Source organism: Mastomys coucha, unplaced genomic scaffold, assembly GCF_008632895.1.
Source record: "Mastomys coucha isolate ucsf_1 unplaced genomic scaffold, UCSF_Mcou_1 pScaffold22, whole genome shotgun sequence".
NCBI classification, from domain to species: Eukaryota; Metazoa; Chordata; class Mammalia; order Rodentia; family Muridae; genus Mastomys; species Mastomys coucha.
The window spans coordinates 88,819,517-88,842,446 of NW_022196905.1; the positions used below are offsets into that span (position 1 = coordinate 88,819,517).

The following is a 22,930-nucleotide window of genomic DNA, read 5'->3' on the forward strand; positions in this document are numbered from 1 at the left end:
AGCCTTGGCAGACCAGTAATGGTATCAGGTTTGGTTCAGGGGTTCAATGTAGGAAGCCTGTGCTCCTTGTAGACTGGAAGGGTTAAAAAGAAGACTCAGGTGTAGTGGCTAATGCTGTGTGAGACTGACTAGGACTTCCATAGTTTCAAAAGATGCCCTGATCTACAGAATGAGTCATCTGTCAACTAATGTCATTTTGGGATTCTGTCTCTACAAATGAAAAATTAAATTGTTTAAAAACAAAACAAAGCAAAGCAAAACAAAACCCCCAAACCTCTGAGCACTTGGGAGAAGGGGTTATTCCATCTGCATGCATTTTGACAAATGATAGACGCCTTCTAGGCTCCATGGCTGGCTGATCAGTAATTCCTGCCCACACACATGCTTTGCAGATGAGAGATGCTCTTGGCACTGACCTTGGGACCCTTGAGTAAAGAAAACAGCTTCTAGTTTCACCACAGTGTTAGAGCCTTGAATCTTATACCACCTGACTTTAGGGATGGCTGTTTTCCTAAACAACCGAGAACCAAGCCATGGATTGATAGCTGAGTGTTAAGACTTCAGGTCCTGATAGTGGTAACTTGCTTCCAATTCAGATGAGTGGTATTCAAGTTAGACACTGGCCAGTGTTGGTTTAATAATTGATAACTAACTGGCCTGTGTCTGCAGACACCATGAAGCCAGGTGTTGTGCAGTGTCCAGTATAATCTGTTATAAATGGCACCATGTTCTACCAAAAGGAACTCACTATCACTATGCTTCTCTTTGCTCTGTGTCCTGGACTTTACAGATATTAAGTCTCTAGAGTGGGATACGGGAAAGCTCATCCCTCTTTCAAGTGTGTAGGCCATTATGGAGGGTGGGTATAACTACAGGCAAGTTCACAGGCTTCTGATTGCCTCCCCATCTCTGTCTCTTTGTTTCTGTCTGTCTCTCTTTCTGTCTGTCTTTCTCCCTCTCCTTTCTTGTCACCTCTTTTTTTCCTCACCCAGATGACTACTTGAATTTATAAAATTTAGTTTTCTGTTATATTTTATGTATATGAGTGTCTGCCTGCCCGTATGTAGGTGCATCACCTGTGTACCTGGTGCTCCCAGAGGCCAGAAAAGGGCACTGGATGCCTGGGAATTGGCATTATGGCTGGGAACCCAACCCAGCCCCTCTACAAGAGGAGCAAGTGCTCTTAACCACTGATAAATCTATGCATCCCCCTTGAACTTTGTAAAGTTGCTTTTGTTCTTGGGAAGTTTTCTAAACTGGGCATTTTGTTTTGTGTGCATACATACCTAACTGTGTTAAACAACGCTGTGTTCAGGGCTTTTGTTTCCTGATTTTCTCACTCAGCACTATCTTTGTAGGTTTTCCTGGCCCTTCACTTCCCATGGCTGCAGGATACTGGCTTGAGCACCTCTATCATGCACTAGTGCAGTCTCCCAGTGCCTAATCTCCCCCACTCTCTCCATCCTCCGAACCCCAGCCCCTAATCCCTGTTGTCATCAGAGAGTACCAGTTAACAGCCACAATCCTGTCCTTTTATGAGTTTATCTGGAATGTTCCCTGGGACTCCTGCCAGGAGCAGCATTGCTGATTTATTGATTCTACCTAGGCCTTATTTGATAAACCAATGTCACTATGCTCTCCCGAATAACTGCACAATCTCCATTCCCAAGGATGGAGGTTCTCTCATCTCCATATGGTGCCCATCACTGGGTACCACCAAGCTCCTGAATTTTCCTGGTTACTAGGCCTAAAGGGACATCTCACTGCTTTTGTTTGTTTCTTAATACTATTGTGTGTGAGCATCTCTATTGTGTGAAAGCATCGGCTTTCTCCTATGTAAATCTGCTTAATTTTTTACCTATTTCCTATGGGTTTTGCTGCTTTCTATGGAATTCCTTATATATTATAAATGTCAATTTTTTCATTGTTCTGTTTTGCCTTGATTTTTTTTCTGTGCATTAAAGCTAGGGTCTTAAGCATGCTAGCCAAACATTACTTTTCTGCTGCTTCTTAGCCATCTCTTTTTAAATATGCACCCATTCCCCAATCTCTTATCTTTTAACTTTGAATGTGATGTCCTTTATTATGCATTTTTCCTTTTTCGATTGATTTCATTTGTTTTCTGACAATTTCACACATGTGATGTGTGTTGAAACAGAAACATTTAATTCATTTTTTGTTATTATTCTCTACATAAAAGCTTTGCTGTTGCATTTTTAAGAAGATATGCCACCAACATTCACAAATCAGTTGCTGAAAATGTTCTGCATTTTTTCCATTAACTTAGCAATGTAAGTTTAAGTTGCTGGCCTATCCTGGTCTCATTCATGTATGTGACTTGTAACATTATACAGTTTGGTTCTTTATTCCTTCAGTTTTTTCCTCCCAACATGACTGAAGTAACTAAGCTTGTCATTTCTTTTGACCTCTGTTGTCTATTAAATGTCCATTTGCACATACTTGCATATCAGCAAGTCTACACCCTACATCTCTGTCCCTGGATCAACATCACACTCTTTCGCCCACTGATTTCTGTTACCTTGTAATTTGTCTTACATTCTGATTGGGGAGCTCCCCTTCCCATTTTACTCCTCTTCCAAGTTAACTTAGACATTAGAGTACATGTGTTGAATTATACAGAAAATTCAACCAGAGTTTTTGTTATTTTATACTGAAGTTATAGACTGATTTGTAATGAAAACACATCTTACAAATGCTATTCCTTAAGGATTCCTTTAGATCTGTGTTAAAATGTTTGATATATATTATTATTATCAGTCAATTCTTTTTTTTTATTTTTCTTTTTTCTTTTTTTCTTTTTTTCTTTTTTTTCAAGACAGGGTTTCTCTGTATTAGCCCTGGCTGTTCTGGAACTCACGCTGTAGACCATTCTGGCCTTGAACTCAGAAATCTGCCTGCCTTTGCCTCCCAAGTGCTAGGATTAAAGTTGTGCACCACCACTGCCCAGCTATCAGTATCAGTGAATTCTTAATTTTACCAAATTTCTGCAGGTCTTTATTTGTAGGAAATTTCATCTAGCTTCTAGAAAATATTATCTGTTGCGATAACTACTTTAGAATTAGGGGCTTCATGAGTTTTATGGGGACTGGGAACGAGGAGTGCTTTTCAGCTTCTGTTCTGGTTTTGTGTGAGTTGGGGATTGATTTTCTTATTTTTACTATTGAGGTCATTGCTTTAGCCTGTTCTTGATTTATCTTACTCATTTGAGTCTAGGCACATTGGTAGTCCTCCACCACATAGGATAGAATACATGGCCTGATGCCCTAGTATCTTTTGTTTTAAATTCTCGAAATGTTTTTAGGGTACGAGTGTTGTAAGGCAGCTGGCTGCTGGAATTTCAATAGTTCTTTATTCCTAGATTTTCCTTAGGCTGAAGCACAGCTGTGTCTGTAGGATATAGGCAGTGAGCCCATGCTGGGCAGCTGCTCAAAACAGCCTCTCCTCTACCCCTTCCCTCTGCTCTACAGTCCCAGGCTCTAGGGCCCTTTCTGGGCCAGTCTGTGCACCCATGCTTTTGAATGCATACCCCAATTTGTATCTATATATTCTTTTACCAGTCATTCACATTTCTGCACATTTCTTCTTCCTGGCTCTTTGCTTGCAGCCTCCAGCCCTTTTCATTATTGCCCTCTCTGTCCCTTCCATTCACAGCCATGGGCCTTTAAAGGAGGCATTTATCACCATAGGCTGTCCCTGGAGTCCACTAGAATGTGTGTCACAGGACACCCAGAGCCCAATTTCCACTGTAGTGGAACCTTTTAAGAGCTTATTTGTCCTCCATGTTAACGACAGTCCCTTGCGGCTTCCTCCTCTCTGAGTGTCTCGGCCACCATGTTCCCTTTGTGTTTTCTGCCATGTACCCTTTCTTTTTGGTCACTTCTTTTCTATTCTATTCTGTCGATTTTTAAAATTTCTTTGCTGCCTTGTTCTGTCTTATCCTGCATGCTGTTCTTAAATAAATTAACTCATGTCCAGTTTTAAAAACTAGTTTTATGTATCAATCAATGAGTTGTTTTCAATGAGTTGTTCCCCTGAGCACCAGAACCACAAATTAGGATGGATCACCTACATCCCATACTGGGCTCCTAATTCCTGCCACACACTACCTCCTCATATTCTTTGATGGCTAAGGGGCATTCCTTATCCCCAAGACAGACTCTTGAGAGTCATCTGACGTACTTTATCTTTCACATCTCTCCTACCTGTCCACTCTTGAATAACCTCGATGCAACCTCTAATCATCTTACTCCAAGGGCATGGATCTTCCAAGTGGACTCCGATTCTTCCTTTTCTTCTCTGAGTCTTCAAGATGTTTTTCAAACCAAAGCCAAGGGGGATCTTTCCTTTCTCTAAGGGGGCCTGTGTTTCTACTGTGCTTAAAACTGCAGGGCCTCTCAGTACCTGCCACAGGGTGAGGCTACGGGTGCCATGAGGCTACGGGTGCTGTGAGGCTACAGGTACCATGAGGCTACGGGTGCCCAGGTGGATTCGGATTTCTCAAGTAGCCGTGCCTTCTGGAAGATGAGAACCTAAACATTAATTACCTACAGGCTCCCACTGTTTAGACACGCCCACTGCTCTTACCTCGTGGGACTGCTGATTCTGGACACCACGTCATTCCATAACCTGAGCCATGACATGTCCTTTCAGTTTAGGGGGAGTTCCCCTCTGCCCTAGCTGATCTGACTAAATTTCTAAGACAAGATTAATTGATAGTGTCTTCCTAGGTTCTTTCTGTACCTCTCCTCCCTCCACTCTCATACACTTTGTAAATGGTATGTTTGATATTTTTATTTATTTTCCTTATATTAGAGTAATAAGCTTTTTGAACTAGAGCCCGAGTTAATTGAATTGTTGTGTCTCTTCCATGGGACAACACTCCATACAACCTGTACCACTGTTTTGAGGTTAGATGAATGAATGCGTAAGTGCATACGTACAATTTTGAGGATGGTAAAGAGTTCAGTTTCAGTATGTTTTTACCAAGAATCATCTGAGTGCAACTCTGAATTCCTGAAGTTTGTTTTAAGTAGAGAAATTGGAGGATATTTGGTTTTACGTCTGCCAAATCTACTTGCTATTCATTAAAAGCCCAAACTTAAATGGAAGTTTGTATTTATTTTTATTTGCTAAATCTGGCAGCTCTGCCTTTGAAGCCATTTCAGTTTTGAGTCCCATGTTGAATGGGATACACTGATGGGTGTGCCTCAAGTATTGGTTGCTCTTTGTTCAGTGACTAAGTCTTCCACCATGGAAAGAAAAGCATAGCGTCCCTCACAGTTCTGAATCAAGGACACAGAACTCTTCCGAGCAGCCCGCAAAGGAGACTGGGAAATACTGGTGCCAATGTGAGACACTGTGAAGGGAGTTGTCACTGCTGTGTTGCTCACTGTCGTCATTCTCTGATGGCTTTTTCCTTCCCATTAGCTTGTGACCAATCGTGTAAGAGCTGTGGCCCCAGTAGTCCCAGATGTCTTACCTGTGCTGAGAAGACAATGTTGCATGATGGGAAGTGCATTTCTGAATGTCCTCATGGCTACTATGCTGATTCCACTGGAAGATGCAAAGGTAGGACATGAGACATCATCATCATCACCACCACCATCATGAGAAGAGTTTAGTGTGTGTTGGCAGCATTTGGAGCTACCTTATCATTGAATGGTGTGCTCAGGGAATAGGTTACTTTAATAGGACAGCTTTTTAATAATAGAAACTATGTATCTGGTATGGGAGAACGATGCGTGGGAGTGAGAGATATGGGTAGATTCCATAGGATGGGTAAGTACACAGAAGCCTTATGTCTATCAGTCCCCAGAGGTCATTTACTCTGAAACATCAAGATGATCTTTAAGATGCAGCCCTCCTGCTTATAAACCAGAGCTAACCTACATCTGTGATGACAAAATCATTCCTTCTCTGGCATTTATAAACTCATATTAGCAATGACAGAGCATGTCAAGAATTAAATAAAACAGGAAAACCAGGTTTTTAGCCATTAAAGCTTAAGTCTGTTGCCAATAATTGTATTTTTCACTTATTCACTTATTTGTGAAAATTGTATTTTTCACAAATTACAATAATTGTAATTTGTTCACTTTATATCCCAATATTAGTCCTTTCCTCCTATTCCTCTCCTCACACAGCTCCTCCCCCATTTCCACTTCCCTTTTTCTCTGAGAAGGGATTCCCCCCTACTTCGATATCACCCAATTCTGGCACATCAATTCTCTGCAGGACTAGGCACATCCTTTCCCACTAAGACCAGACAACATAGCCCAGTTAAGAGAATGGGAACCATAGACTGGCAACAGATTCAGGGACAACCCCCACTCTAGTTGTTAGTGGACCTGCAAGACCAAGTTGCACAGCTGCTACATATGTATGGGGGTCCTAGGTCCAGCCCATGCTTGGTCTTTGATTGGTGGTTCAGTCTCTGAGAGCTCCCAGGGTCCAGGTTAGTTGACTCTCTTTGTCTTCCTTTCTTCTGTCCTCTTTGAGTCCCTTAATCTGTCTTTCAGCTCTTCGACAAGAGTCCATGAGCTCCATCTAACATTTAGCTGTGGGTCTCTGCATGTTTCCATCTGCTGTGGGGGGAGCCTCTCAGTGGACAGTTATGCTAGAATCTTATTTGTAAGCATAACAGAGTATCATTAATAGTGTCAAGGATTAGTTGTTGCCCATAAAAGGTCTGAATTTGGGGCAGTCATTGGTTGGCCATACCCTCCATCTCTGCTCTATCTTTGTCCCCGCACTTCTTGTAGGCAGGGTGCATTTTGGGTTGAAGATTTTGTAAATGGGTCACTGTCCTTATCCCTCCACTGGAAGTCCTGCCTGGCTACAGGAGGTGGCCACTTCAGATTCCATCTCCCCAAGTAAATGTATTTCTATGTAGAAATTTTATAGTGGTTCTTTTGGATTGATAAACTTAAACTCATAAATTATTGTGAGTTGAGACTCTATCAACCTTAACTTCCATTTATATAGGCCTGACCTCAGTCTTTGGCTTAGGCATCTAACAATGCCCCTGCTCTCTGAAATTCACACAGGTTCTTACTTCTGCCTCACTGACTTTAAGGAGAAGGATGTTTGAGCTCACCCACCTGCCTCTCCTTACCAGACTCCTTTCATCTGCCTTTATTTTTATGTACCAAAGTTCATCCCTTTTCCTCAGCCCAAAAAGTTCTCTTCCCATCCCCCACTCCTCCTGCTGAGTTCCTGACCACTGTCCTCCAGGACATTTTGCACAGCTGTGCCTCCCTGCTTTCCTGAGTCGTACTGAAGGCTCAGCCTGGGCCATGCTTTTAGGGTCAAGTTTATGTAGGGTAAAGGAAGGGGCAGCAGAGGCGTCCCTAATGTCACACACACACACACACACACACACACACACACACACACACACACACTAGTTAGACTCTTTTTTGCAGTAATTCTTGGAAGCATAGAATGTCAAAGCTAGAAGTATGTTTAGTCATCATCTAGCTCACCCTCTGGACTTGAGCCAAACTAGACTTGGTTAAGAAGAAACAAGTTGAAATCCCAGTCCCTGATGTCTCCTGTTTCCTTACTGGTCAGGCAGGGAGACTTAGATTCTTACACATTATATCTTAGTCTCATCCTGAATGAGCTCTATTATCTTGTATAAGTGTATGTGGGTGGGTAGGGGATCAGAGGTCAGCCACAGGTTTTCAGGAGCTATCTACCTTGATTTTTGAGACAAAAATCACTGGCCTGGGGATCTGTTACCAATTTGGGTAGGCTAGCTCAGGAGTCCCAGGAGTCCCCTCACCTCTACTTCCCCAGCATTGCACTGCAAGCATGCTCCACCACACCTGCTTCTAGCAGAGATTCTGGAGATCAAACTATGGACCTAATGCTGCTACCACACAGAGTTTACTAACTGGCTTATCTCCCCAGCCCCTTGGGTGAAAATTTAACATCCCCAGACAGCAGTTTCCCTAACTGTAAGATGTGGTTACCAATACCTACTTCCAGATGTCATAGGACAGAAAAGTGCAAACGGAGGCAGCTGATAATCAGGTAGAATTTGGGTAGAAGCTCAGTGTGGGTGACAGGGGCCGTTCTGACAATGTAGCTATCTGCCAATTTGTCTCCTCTGACACCTGAGAGGCTGACCAACCAGGAAGTGTCACTGTGGTGCCTGCAGCCTGCTGTGCTTCTCTCTCCTCCCCAGTTTGTCACTCATCCTGTGCCAGCTGCTCTGGATCTGCAGCTGCTCACTGTACAGCCTGCATCCATCCCCAGACTCTTCGTCAAGGCCACTGTCTGCCAAACTGTGGAGAAGGCTTCTACCCTGACCATGGGATCTGTAAAGGTATGGGGGTACCATTGTCCTTCCTTATAGCCAAGCAGAAGGAGATAGGTTGGCTTTACCATGCAAATATTGCTTGCCAGTCCAACCTTTCCCTCTTCTATCTTAAATGGCTACAAACACATCATAGCCTGTGCTATCTCTACCTGTTGTCTTCTGGTTCCACAACCCAAAATTCAACTACCTGTTGACCAAAAATATAAAGAAGAAATTCCAGAAATTTGTCCAAAGTGAAGTTTTAACCTGCGCCTTGTACATAATATATGTGGATATTGTATTAAATCCTTACTGAATCTGAGATCCAGTATACATGGGGACAGGAGTGAGCTATATGCAAATGCCAGGCCATTTTATAAGAGAGACATCAATATCTACATATTTTGATAAATGTGGAGATCCTAGAATCCGGTCCCTTGGAGGACATGAAGGGATAGCATGTGTATTTTTTTCCTTTCATCTTAATAGTTTTATGAAGGAATGATAATCTTGAAAAATACACACGTACACACACCCACACCCACACACACGCGCGCACGCGCGCACACACACCCACACCCACACACACACACACACACACACACACACACATTTGTCAAGCCCGCTCAAATGTTCACGCGTTTTCTTGCCATCCTTGCAGGGAATGCTATTTCCTTTAACATACATTGATTTTTATCCGCCCTTTCTGTGCTTTCCTGGTATTGCTAATGTTTATAGACTTCATTTGCTCTTCCCTGAAGAACTTTTGTTAATGATACTGCAAGCAGACTGAGAATCACTAGCAGTGCCTCTGGCTGAGTGAAATAGAAAATCTTAAATTGTTGTTTGCCAAAAGGCTCTGGGCTCCTTGGGAGGGCAGTACCATTTAAGCTTTTTGAACATAGAGCATTGGGGGTGAGCCTTTAATTAAGTGAAACAAATTTATATTTATTTATACCTTAGAAAAGTGAAAACAGCAGAAGGAAAGAAAATTATATTAAAATAAACTTCATTAAATATTTGAAAGTAAGCATTTAGAGAACCCTTGAAAGAATCAGCGAGTTAATTGTATCAATATTTGGGCACAAGGAGGTTTGCATACAGTATTTGGCTTTGATTTTTAACACTCACCAGGGAGAGCAAATCTCTATTATAGACTGGGAAGTTTTGTCCACTCTCAAAGGAGGCCTCTTCCTTGTTTAGAAAGGCAGCCTTTCCCCCAATAAATCCTAAAAAGACTCTGTGCCCGGACCTTTCCGCAGTGGATGATGGATGAACATAATGGCCAGTAACACAACACAAGAGGTAGAGTAACGGCCTTCGTACAAATGCTTCTAAAAATCTTCAGTAAAAACCAGGGGCATGATGTTAAATGGTCGTTCAGTGAGTGTGTTTCTCCAGAGAGCCAAGCAAATATTGTCCAGTTTGCTGGCTTTTATTGTGATGCTGCCTGACAGCCTTTCTAGGAGCTGAGAGATGAGACGTTTTACCATCTTCACTTTCCCCTCTCACATCAGCTCTATGCTTTGTAAGGGACACTGGGAAAAATCCTCTTCTGAATGGCTGCATCTATTGAACTTTCTAAGTGCTTCCGACTTCACAGGGGATGTCCATTGGTTGAAACCCTTACTTGACCTTTGAGTTGCTGTCTCCATGTTATTTCTCTCTGCAGCCTGCCATGCTTCCTGCCACACCTGTGTGGGTCCTCAGCCCTCTCACTGTACCCAGTGTATGAAGCCAGAGGCAGGACTACGGGTGGAGCAGCACTCAGAGGAAAATGTTCCCTATGGCAAGTGCATGTCCCCGTGTGGAACCCACTTTTACTTGGAGAGCACAGGAGTATGTGAAGGTAAAGTTGGTTGGCAGACAGGCTGGGTCTATGTTCTTAGCTTTTAAAGTTCCTATGAGGTGGAACTACAGCCAGGGAGACACGGGGAGACCTTTGACTTCCTGTCAACATGTTCCTAGATATTTATTTACTTATTTATTTATTTATGATAAATCAGGAAGCCAGCATGCAAAACAGTGACCTTACTGATCTCCTTTGGCCTGTAAATTATAGATGATCTTCAAGAGCTTGAAGTCTTGGTCTTAGAAGATCTAGCCAGAAATTCTTTCAAAGACCTGTGTAGGTAGCTAAGGAAGACTCTGCTCTTATTAATTAATTAATCTTTCTAATTGGTACTCAGGTAGGAATTGCTTCCTTCAGGACAAAATATGAATGGTAGTCAAGACTTTGAAGTTATTCATATTATCACTATGTCATTTTATCCATAGAGGGCTGATGGCATCCTAAATGGTTCAGCTTAGCACCCAGGCCATCAGCGAGAGCCTGAAGATTAAGGCTTGGCTTCCATACATTTGGGGTCTTTTCCTGTCCTGAGTGAAGCTGCTGTGTTTAAATAGAAATTGGATTAGGCTACTGAAAACAATAATGTATTAACATTGTCTTGTCCTTAGTCTTGTAAAAGATGGCTCTGTTAGGAAAAATAGAAAAGTTACCCTCTTGTCACTGAAACACCAGAGCTTTCGTCATTTTGCTGTAATTCTCTGAGTCTTTTGTTCTTTCCATGGCTTTAAGGATTTCTTTGTGTGATGGAACTGTAAGCACGTTGCAGGTTTGACCTTGTTCCTATTAACCGACAATGGTTTCCACTTCAAATTTGAATGTAGACTTGATGAAAATTGTAGGATGCAGGTTAGGGTCAACATTTCTGACATGGTACAGCACAGCTAGATTTATGTGGACTCCAGATACCCAGAGCCTTGCCTGCTCTGAGCTCAATTAGAATTGTGATTGTCTTCCACACAGGCCATATGCCAGGATGGTAGAAGCTTGAGAATATAAAGTTCCTGGAAATTTTGAAGTCCCTTTGCTTAATTGGTATAAATGGCGGTCCATGTACTCAGGTGTTCAGGTACATTATAGGGGTGAGCCCTTGCTTCCAGAAAGGTACAGAGTGTAGCAGTTTACATGGGTACAGAGGCTTCACTGTTCTTCAGAGGTCTTAGACTTCTACCCAAATGCGTATGTATAACAATACATGTAATATATAATAGATATTCATTCATTGCTCCATTTTATTTTATTTTATTTTAAAGGCATGTGCCACCATTGCCCAGCTGCATTGCTCCATCCTTGTGTTCTCGAATCCATTACTCTGTTTCCACAACCATTTCTGATACTCTGAGTCCTGATGCCATCCCAGGGCTTCCCCTGTGGCTTGGCTCCTTCTGGATACTGTGATGAAGAATGACACATCTATTTTTAGAGACCTACTGACGTTAGGGTTTGGGTGGAGGGACACTCCCTACTTTCCTTAGACTTCTACTCGAACCTGTTCAGTGATTTGGGGTTTACTAGATAAACTCCTGCTGAGTGGCGCTCCTCCTGAGGACATCCGAACAAACACTATTCTCCCAGGATGGAGAACTGATGGCAAAGTAAAGATACCAACAACGTTCAAGCTGTTGATCTAGTGCATCTTATTTGGATTACTTGTAGAAGTCTGGGTGAGAGGTTAGAAATTACTCACGGGCAGTTAGGAATCACCAGAAGCGGCCTAGCCGCTCACCCAGCATGGTGATGACTGCCTGCCCCTCCCCCAACATGGGTGATGACTGGAACCTTGGAGTTCATTGCCTTCCTTATAGGCAACTTGATAGGCTGGAGAGACTCTGTCTTTTCTAGGAAGCTTACCACTCTGCGCTGTCCATGCAGCTCAGAATTCCGACTTCTCTTACAGGCAGCGCATATGATCTCAGTATCTGAGAGTATCTGCTTATAGCATCCTGGACAGGGAGGGGCCTCTTTCAATTTCAGAGACTTCCTGAAGCTTCTGAGAGTTTACTTCCTGAGGCTTAAGGGGCTTCCCTTTAGAACAACCTGAGTTTTAATGGGATCTCCCTGCAGGATGGAATGTTTCACCTCCCTTTATAGCATCCTGTGTCCTTTCCCAGCTTCCCTCTAAGAAGGAACATATCAACTCTGGAAATTGCTACACAAAAGCTTCCTCAAGGTCCCTGCTTTTCCCACAAGTTCCTGGCACCCTAATAAACATTAACTGCACTGCATACCCTTGCTTGGTTGGAAAGCACAGAGAGAAACAACAGAAAGAGAGAACATATAGCCCTTCTTTCTTCTTCTTCCTCTTTCTCCTTTCTCTTGCCCGCTTTTTCTTCTCTCCCTCTCTCCATACTATGAACATGTTCTATGATGTGTTAGAATCTGAGAAACTGGTCTGCGTGGTTCCAGACATGTAGCTGGGGACTCTGTGCCCTGAGATCTGAGTGGAAGCTACAAAAAGGAAAAGCCGTCAGTGAACATTGACCTTTTCCATGCAGAAGCTGTGTGGAGTTCGTGGCTTTCCTGGAGGTTCTACAAATGCTGGAAAGGCCCCAGTTCTCTCTACCAAGAGACTCAGAATTTTTTTTCCCAAGGGACCTGTGTTCTCAGGAGAAACTGGAACAGAAATAAAAAAATCATCTTTCTAGTCTGTGCACAACTATCACTGTCTCATAGTTTCAGGACTTATTCTTGAAAATAAAAGAATTTGGGATGAGTTCAAAATTATGAAGCAAAGCGATCAACATTTTTGAGAGTTAAAATTTTATGCAAACCAAAAGTTTCTATTAAGTGATGTTATTTGGCTGGGAAAATAATGACTGCATCATGAGAAATTACTTATTACGATCATTTCATCCTAACACCAACCTTTGGGGACAGGTGGGACAGCTGTGTGCTAGGAGAAGAAACCAAGGCTCACAGAAACTCAGGCTGCCACCTATCCCAGATTACACAGGCAGCATGGAGTGTGGGTGGGTGGAACCTAAGTCTGCGAACTCCAGTGTCTGTGCTCGTAACCACCAGGCCACTCAATAGGTCTCTAATGATACATCCCTCTCATTAGATGTGTGCAACTACTAGGCCCCCTTCTACACAGAGCCAGAGAAGCACAGCACATCAGTGTAGCCAGCTGGTGTTTCTTCAGTATGAAAAGGCATCCTTGGAAAAAGAAGGGTCCCAGAACCCCTGTTATATGAGCATCTTTTAGAAAAGATTAGACTCTGATCCCTCTGGGAAGGCTTAATTGTGGTCATATATAGAAAGACTGCCATGACCTCTTGAGTCCCTGGTACCCCATCATTGTATGCTCATTAACATAATATTATTAGGTATCCCACACACGTCGTCTGCTCACATTATGAGCAAATCCCTGTGCAATCTCCACCAGGTAGGCTGCTGTACTCAATTTGCACGTGATGAGAATGTGGCAGAAAGAGGTTAATTGAGTTGCCCAGCATTCCGCTGGGAAGCTGAGCTTGACTCCCCGTTGTTTCCAGCGTTACCTGAGTACCAAATGAGCTGATTGATGTGTTTCCCATCATTCATTCTGCATCTTCGCAAACCTCTTTCTGCCCACAATCTGTTCCACTTTCATCACTGCTGAAGTGGTGTTTATAAAACCAGACGTGGTCACCCCGTGAGATTGGATGGATCTCTTCTTCCCACAGCTTCTTAGGTAGAGCAGCCTCCATCACAAGTGCTTATTTATAATGGAGAGAGAAGCAACCAGTTTCTGGAACTCTCTCTTCTTCCTTTCTTGGAGACTGCAGCATGGAGTGATTAGAATATTGCTGCAGTTAATGAAAAAGAAAAGCAAAGGTGTCACACAAAGAAGGGATTTGCACAAAGGCTTCTGATATGTCAGGAGTTAATAGAAAACTTAAGTTATATGACGAATCAGGAAGAAGTTACCTTCTGCAAGATGAAGCAACCAGGGTCAAGATCCTTGACTAAAATCCTAGTCTTGTTTTTGACTAGAAGATTGTGTGTGTGTGTGTGTGTGTGTGTATGTGCACACTTGTGTGTAATTAACAAACAGGGAACAAAGAAAACCCTGCTTCTCAAAAGCACTCCTTCCTTATTCATCCCTTACACAACTGTTGACTGAATGCCTCTTTTGGGTGTCACACAATTCTAGACACCAGAGATGTCCTTGCAGATAGGTCAAATCAAACTTCCTGTGCTTTTACGAAATATATTCTTGTGGGAGAAACATTAAATGAATGAATGAGTAAATGAGAGAGTGAGTGAATGACAGTAGCATCAAATTCTATAACGCACTTTTGGATGGTGACCCATGCTACGAATTTCATGGCAAAGCAATTAATGAGAAATGGGCTGAGGTGGCTCGACAGCAAGAGGGTTCTGAAGATGTGGAGCTAACTATCTCCATGTCTTGGTTCTATGTTTGGCACTTATGCTCAACAGAGAGATGGACCTTTCTGAAGAGAGAACTTTACATTGGGCTTCTTTGCCCCGCAGTCTAGGTGCTTCCAAGTATGGATAAGAAAGGCTGGCAGAAAGAGTCTGTTATTAAGTGTGAATGATGTTTTAGAAGCATTCCTAATAGTCAGTCAAATTTGAATTAATATCACCATTAAATATCACCACTTAGAATTAGTGAAAAAAAAGGAGCCAGAGTTATCTCACCTGTTCAACTGAGTGTTCACCAGCATGACCAGATTGACATTTCTTAAGAAAGAAAGAAATTGGAGAACAGAAAAGAAACACCCATGTTCCCACTCCCCAGTAAAACTAAACAAGTTGCTTATTAATGGAACCCCCAAACAATATCACTAAAGCATCTCTCCCTATGGCATCTTTCCCACTGTTTCCCCAGGCCTCTGTTAGCTCATCTGAGCAGACGTGAGGTCTTGGGAGGAACCAGTTATGGGTTGCAGGAGAAGATATAGTTTCTCAGGAATAAGTCTTTTTATTTCCATCTGGATTTCTTGTTCTTTGCATTGCAGTACAGCTATACAGTTAAGGCCAGGTCATCCAACTAATGATGCAGCTCAGTCACCATCAACCAGCTTTGCTCATGGAGAGGACTAGCTGTGAGCATGGGCCAGGTGATTAGATTAGCCATGTAATTGCCTCCCATTCCATAGGAGATTAACAGCCCATTCTTCTGATTCCCACACCATTCAGTAGAAGGATTAGGGTGGGCACTATTTTAAAGAAATTACTGATTTTTATTTTTACAAATGAACGTTGTTTCTAGATTGTCTAACTTGCCTCAGATGAGACACTTTTTAGGAGCCATAAGTTCTGAGTGCCCCTCCCCTGTCCCTGCACTGAGTAGGTAGCTGGGCTCTGTACTCAATGCTGGTGATGGGGTTTGCAGCCTTTGCAGCTTTGAAAGCTTTCTTCTCCAATCTCTAACTTAGCTCAGCTTCTCGGGCTAAGCCCTACCTACTACACACTGGAAAACTGCACATATCAGATTTTAGTCTAGTCTTATTTTTTAAAGATGAATTCTCTAGTTTTCTGGCTTATTAATTAACTTGTTTTAGGTGAACAGGAAGAAATACCATATTTCATGTGTATTTTGATCTATTTTGTCGCTGCTAAGAGTCACCAAGGGCCTCTAGGCAGAGTTTTAATTAAAGAAATAAATGGGCAGGAATCTGCCTGCACCTCTCACGAACCTGTGCCTGTTTATGAAGTTGGAATCCCTTTACAGTAATTGAATAAAACATATGGAATCTATATTAAACAATTATCTTTAATATGGTCCCCAAGGTGCTGACAGAGCCACACAAATGTGTGCCTTCTGGTAACATTCAGTCCTGTTCACTTTCCCTTCTCCCTTTAGAGTGTGGGCGTGCCAGGTTTGGGGATAGAAGGATGAAAAGGATACAGGCCAGGCCTTAAGGCAAGCCTGCTCAATCAGGAGAGACCGATGTCTGAACAAGTAATTAAAAGCACATGGTGTGTGCTGGAGTACAAGAAGGCACAGGGTGAAGAAATGGCACAAAAGAGGCTGGCTCTTTAGGAGAGACTATAGTGTGGACAGGTAGAAGAAAAACTTAGAATGATTAATGGTTATTCATCAGGAGAAGGATGGCAGGCATTCAAGGGCAAGCAAACAGTGAACCCCAAACCTGGCATGTCTCGAGTAAGGCGTGTATTTCTACCATGAAAGACCAAAGAGGGGAGCCAGAGGGTGATGCTATGCGGAGAGAGATAGCAAGGATCTCACTGCATAGTGCTCCACATTACCAAAGAGGCTGCAGTTAACACTATTGTGGCTGGCCAGCCATTAAAAGACCCAGGCTGCCAGGTGGTGGTGGTGCATGCCTTCAATCTTAGCACATGGGAGGCAGAGGCAGGCAGATTTCTGAATTCAAGGCCAGCCTGGTCTACAGAGTGAGTTCCAGGACATCCAGGGCTATACAGAGAAACCTTGTCTCAAAAAACCGAAAATAAAAAAATAAAAATAAATTAATAATAACAACAACAACAACAATAATAATAATAAAATAAAAATTTAAAAAGACCAGGGGTATAGGAGATATTTTGCTCACTTTTCACTTTATAAATATTTTTCTGCTGTTTTTTGGGAAGATAAATAGGGGAATGAAGTTGTTGTCACACATGGTCTGCAAGGTCCTCCCAAAGGGTTCTGGGAATGGAAGTTCGGGTGGACTTCGTAGAGATGTAGCAAGTGAAGGCCGAAGAAATAGAAGTCCTGGGTATTCAGTGTTCATATGTGAATGATAGAACATAGCAGCGGTTCTGAGAGGAGTAATACACGATAGTCATCCAGCGGAGAGTCACGTGGCATGGGAGTGGTGGCTGGTGGCTAGGGCACACAGTTCCCAGCACCTGCCATCTGCCATGACTGACATTAAAAATAACTAAAGTGGATAGGAAAACAGTGTATATTTTCTCTTATAAGGGAACAGAGGTGTGTGTGTGTGTGTGTGTGTGTGTGTGTGTGTGTGTGTGTGTAAGAGGCAGAGGGGGAAAGTACAATGGGGACTGTTGGTGGAGGAGGAATCTTGTAAGAGGAGAGGGATGGTGGGAGAGGCTATTGGGGCAGGTATATGAGCAAAATTTATTGACATATTTATGTTTTAGTGAAACCCATTATTTTGATGCCAGTTAAATTTCTTTAAAAGAAAAAAAAAGAGAGTATGTCAGGGCCAAGAAAAGTCATTTTTAAAGGAAGCCGAGGAACAGGAGTACTTGCAGAGGAGGGCTATGAGCTCCCCATGAAAGGCCATGTGAAGATCTCCCGGAGGCAGTGGATTTATTGGAGTACACAAAGGCCAGAGCTGTCCTCATAAATTCTGGACTCAGCAGCCCAGAGGTCAGGAAAGCTGTGCGTAGGTCTACCAGAGCAAGAGGAGGGAGAGCAGAGGGTGGAACGTGGGGGAAGTGTCAGTGTTTATGCAGAAAGCCAAGAAAGGCTAAAGAAATGATGAGAGAAAATAACAAACTGAAGATGATGTCAATGTCTCCATCCGTCTGTCTATCCTTTCCATGCCTGCTGCCCACACACTTAGTCTGTAGGGTGTCACTAGTAGGACAAAGGACATAACAAGAACAAGGTGATGGGACAGATACACGGGAAGGAGAGACTTGTGACTTTCACCCTTGAAGGGATTCCAGTGTGGTTTGGGAGGGGTGGCAAAGGAATGGGAGAGGGTAAATCCTTAAACAGAGGTGGGCCGGGAAGAAGAGAAGCGAGCTTGAACTAATCGTGTTCACATTTTCATCCTATTTTGGTGTTTCCATGGCTCCTACTGGAGGATTTTTGACATCTACATCATATTTTCAGAGAGATGTCGATCTCAAATTTTGCTTTTGACATGGCCAGCCAGAAACTCTTACATGGTGTGAGCTGGGATGCACTACCATTTTTTTTTTTGAATAATTGGAAAGTATTCATCCATTATGTGGAGAAAGAGAGATAAAATTGGATGTCTCCATTGGGTTGCTACCCTTGGAGCTTAGGGAATCCCACTGAAGAGGGGGTGCAAAATTGTAGGGTCCAGAGGGGAATGAAGATATCAGGGGAACACAGCTTACTGATTCAACTAAGTAGGGTACATATGGGCCTAGAGAGACAGAAGTGGCAAGCAGTGGACCTCTGTGGGTCTGTACCAAGTCCTCTGCATATTTGTTGTAACTATTAGCGTGGTGGTTTTGTGGGACTCCTAACTGTGGGGGCAGCTGTGTCTCGGATTCCTTTCCCTGCTCCTGGGACTCTTTCTCTCCTATTGGGTCACGACTTTTGCTTTGTCTCATTGTATTTTGTTTTGTCATTTTTTTTTGTTTGTTTTTTGTCTCTTGGAAGCCTTCTCATTTATGATGGGAGATGGTGCAGGAGAGGATCCAATGGAGAGGGGAAGTATGTCATGGGGTGCAGGTACTGGGAGGGATGGGGGAAGGGAAACTGTGGTCAGGATGTTTTGCATGAGATAGGAATCTGTTTTCAACTTAAAAATGTCAGAGAAATTAATTAAAAGCTAAGCCAAAGAAAGAGGGAACAAAGAAAAGGACAACCTAAAACAAAAGGAGGAAGCAGCATGGGTGACTGCTCTCAGTGGCGCTGATGTAGACCGCCATCAGGCTGGCTGGACTTTACCACCAGCTGAGGACTCCCTTAGCGCTGCCTCTTTCAGGGCTTATGTGGCTCAGTTAGACCTTTTCAGATATATACTTAGCCATCAACTGGAAAGCAGATCTCTAAGAATGTTATATTAGTGAAGGAATTATTCATAGAGCTTTCAAATGCCTTCCAGATAGGCCCAGTGATGGAGTAAGTCTTCCTTGAAAGAGCTGAGATTTTTGGACAGAATTCCTGCAAGGAGATAGCTCCAGCAGAATGAGCGCTCCTAATAAAAGTCACTGGAGTAATGTAGGCATTTTCCCAAACCAGCACAAATTGAAGTTTCATGAGATCATTTTTTAGAGATCTAAATGCTTTTGCTAATAAAAAAAGAGGATTTTAGAGACAGACTCAGGAAGCCTATATGCAACACTGTCCTTTTTCCTGTGATTTGCTCATGGTCAGTGGCTGTCTTTCTCAAATCTACTGGGAAGCAACAGCCTTCGTCTTAAACTTTGGGGCCTACTAACCTTCTACCTTGCTCATCTTCTTTGCTTTCCTGTTTTGTATAAAATAATAACCTCCATTCATAGTAAGCCAGGCTTCCACACTGACTTTGTGACCAAATAGAATCAAATAACTCAGGTTTATGCTCATAGTGCGTTAACTTACCTTGTTCCAGCTTTCAGTTCTACAGTGATACATTCTGGTTCCTATTTATTAAAGCTGTATAACAGGAAGACCTGGGGATTGTAATAGTCTTAAAAAAAGGAGTGTAAGCATATCAGTGCTCTCATAGGTATATTTATTTAGGCCTATAGAAAACACTGTGCTGGTTCAGATTGCTTCTTCGAGTCATTCTGAGGAAACACAAAGCTTTGATTTGACAGTATGATTTAGCCCAGTTTTTAAAAATAATACCACCTGGTGTTCTGTTATGCTTTGTTTTATTTTGTGCTGGGAGACATAATGTGTGTGTGTGTATGTGTGTGTGTGTGTGCGCGTACCATATGCATGTGTTGGGAGTGTACACATTTGTCTAAGTTCTCCCAAAGACCACAGGAGGATGTTGGGCATCCTATTCTATTGCTCTCTGTCTTATTTCTTGAGGCATAACCTCTTACTGAGCCTGGAGCTAGGCTGGTGACAAGCAAGTCTAGCCCAGTGTTCCCTCTGTCACTGATCCCTGAAGTGCTGGGATTGCATGGTGCATAGGGAATGTGGCCATCCTTTTATTTGGTTGCTGTGGATTTGAACTCAAGTTCTTATGTTTGCATACCAAGGGCTTTTACCTGTTGAGCTATTCCCCAGATACTTTGTTAACCTCCTCCCCCTTTTAAGGATTCTGAAACTACTTTGGAATGAAGTTCTCTCATCTATGCTACTGTATTAAGGCCATCGACAAAGCAGTGGGGAAAATGTATTTATCAAGCCAGGACATGGCCCAGTCAGCCTAGACATTGACTGGTCTTTGCTCAATAGCAGGGACATGGAACTTCTGACACAGCAGTCTAACCTTTAGGTACTGGGTGATGGGTGAGACAGGATGCTAGGATTGAGCTCAACGACCAGACATCAGCCAATGTGAGAGTATTTTAATACTTTCAATAGTCCATCTTGTAGGACCTGGCTATTATCCTCACTGAATAGCAGCTTCTTGTACAGCAAGGATGATTTGCTATGTTATATTCGGGGCTGATAGAAGCAGACCTCTTAACGGTGTAAAATTATCCTTGGTTCTGCCAAATCTACAGAACCTGTCAACCTTCTGGGTGTTTGATAGAGGAAGCAAGAGAGACAGAGATGAAGCATTTTCTGCAGTCTGGGGGGGTCTTGCCCATTGGACAGGCACTGAGGTCATCTGGATAGGCGGGACCCTGATCTGGGCCCTCCTTGGCACCAATGTGATTTACTGGAAGGACTGCAGAGGAGGTGTTAGAGGCTTGGGTTCTGGTTAGTGGCATATGAAATGCACACTCCCAAGCTAATTGCTTACTATCTTCAGGATTATAACCTTGGGAGGAGTCATTTTTGCAGAATAAGCATTTTCCAGCTGTCAAAGAATCAGAAATAGAGAAAATAAAAACACATAATTAATGCTCTCAGCAGCCGCGGGAGCCTCACTTTGCAGCCTGGGGGTTGGTTCTGCCTGCATGGCTTTATTCAGGAGTGGCTGCCATCACTGCTGAACAGTGCCCAAGCTAACTGCAGCATGAGTCAGTATGAAGTGTTGGGTTCACTGGGAAAGGATTAGTATATGCTTAGGTTTAGGTATGGATGTAGAAAAAGACATGGCAGACAGGGACCAGAGAAAGAGACGTGGCAGACAGGGGCCGGAGTGCGGGGAAGAGGAGACATCTAAGTTTTAAAACTAGTCCTATGTATGATTATGTAGCTTTTGAAGATATTTCTCTCAAGGGATGTAATTTTACAGCCAGGTTTAAAGACAGAGTGATGTTTTAAACTTCAGTAAAAATAAATATGAGCTGGTTTACTCTTGTGATTTAAATTCCAATGTAGTTTACTGGGAGTATTGTTCAAGCTTAGATGAAGAAGGAAGGAAGGAAGGAAGGAAGGAAGGAAGGAAGGAAAGAAGGAAGGAAGGAGGGAAGGAGGGAGGGAGGGAGGGGGGAAGGAAGGAGGGAGGTAAGGAAAAGGGAGGGAAGGGAGAAAGGGAAGGAGGGAGAGAGGAAGGAAGAGAGAGAGAGGAAGGCAGGAAGGAAAGAAGGAAGAAAAGAAGGGAGGGAGGAAAGAAGGAAGAAAGGGGTTGAAGGAGGAAAAAAGAAAGGACAAGAGAGGGAGGAAGGAAGGAAGAGGGAGGGAGGAAGAAAGGAAGAGAAGTAGGGAGGGAGGAAGGAAGAGAAGTAGGGAGGGAGGAAGGAAGGGAGGAAGGAAGGGAGGGCTGGAGGAAAGAAGGGAGGGAAGGAGGAAGGAAGGAAGGAAGGAAGGAAGGAAAGAAAGGTTAAACTCGAAGGTCTCACATGTACAGCCTTACCACTGGTTCATCTGCTATTCTAACTTTTGACTGAGATATTTCTCTGAACAGGGATTATTGTTTCTATGCAGGCTACTTTCACAGTGATTTTTTTTCTTTCCTTTTTTGTTTTTTTTTTTTAAGACAGTTTTCAAAAAAAAAAAAAAATTAGCAGTCCATCCTTGAGATTCTCTATGTGTGGCTGTGGCCTTGTGAAATGTCCCCTCTTTGTGTCACCATGTCTCATGATATTGTCTTTGTTCAAGTCTTATTTAGGCAGCCATACTTTGAAGTATCTCCTGTGTGGCTTCCCTGCCATTTCAAATGTTCTCACAGCACATTTCCTGGTCCTCTGGCTCTTGAAGTCTGCCTGCCTCTTTTCTGCAGTATTCACTGAGCCTCAGTACAAGAGCTGTGCTAGAGTTGTATCCACTGGGGCTGGACACCTCATGAGCAGTTTTTCTCTGCAGTCTTGACCAGTTGTGCTTTTCTGAAATGGTCTCCATTTGTGGCAAAAAGAAACTTCTTTGATGAGGGTTGAGAGCTACACTTATCTGGGAATATAAGGATAAATATTTACAACACAGTTAAGAATTATGTTTATGTAGTGAACTGGCAGTGTGGTAGGTTCTCCTCAAACATTTATAACCTCACTAGCCCATGGTAGGTTTCCAGGATGAGGCATGAGTTCCCTCGTGCCGAGTGAGCCTAAGTCCCATCAGACAGCTGTTGGCTGCTACAGAGATGAGAGTGCCATTATTACACAAAAGGATAACTTGTTATTCTGCTCATTGTTGGTGTGTGTAATCTGAGCAGAACTACTGGTTGCTTCCCTCCCAAAACAGCTTGTATAGCATCTTGTAAAATGACGAAAGCTATTCCTTGGGGAGAAGGATGTCAGTGACCCTTAAAGGTCGGGGAAATGGCAGTGGAGATATGTTTTCTCTTCCTTTTGTTTTTATCACACCTTTGGCAAACATGTAACACTGCATACTGCTAATTACAGCTGAGGTGTATAAGGACCACACTGTGTATCTAGAGATTTTGCATGCATCTTGTCCTATTGCACCACTGAATTCTCATTTTACAGATTAGGGAGCACGAGCCTCAAGGTGTTTCTGACTTAAGGTCACAGAGCTGCTGAGCAGTGCTCTCACTTCCTATGCTAGACTTTACCCCCACCCCACACTTTTATGTCCAGTTCCTTGCCTGTGTTATGAC

General features: G+C 43.0%; 1 protein-coding gene across 1 annotated transcript in view; it reads left to right on the plus strand.

The window, feature by feature from the left end:
• The window catches only part of Fras1 (Fraser extracellular matrix complex subunit 1), a 415,397-nt gene that overhangs the window by 208,492 nt on the left and 183,975 nt on the right, over window positions 1–22,930 (plus strand). Inside the window, exons 16-18 of the mRNA XM_031391220.1 lie at window positions 5,449–5,589; window positions 8,213–8,353; window positions 9,999–10,175. Coding sequence (XP_031247080.1) covers window positions 5,449–5,589; window positions 8,213–8,353; window positions 9,999–10,175 — 459 coding nt within the window. The remainder of the gene's footprint in view (window positions 1–5,448; window positions 5,590–8,212; window positions 8,354–9,998; window positions 10,176–22,930) is intronic.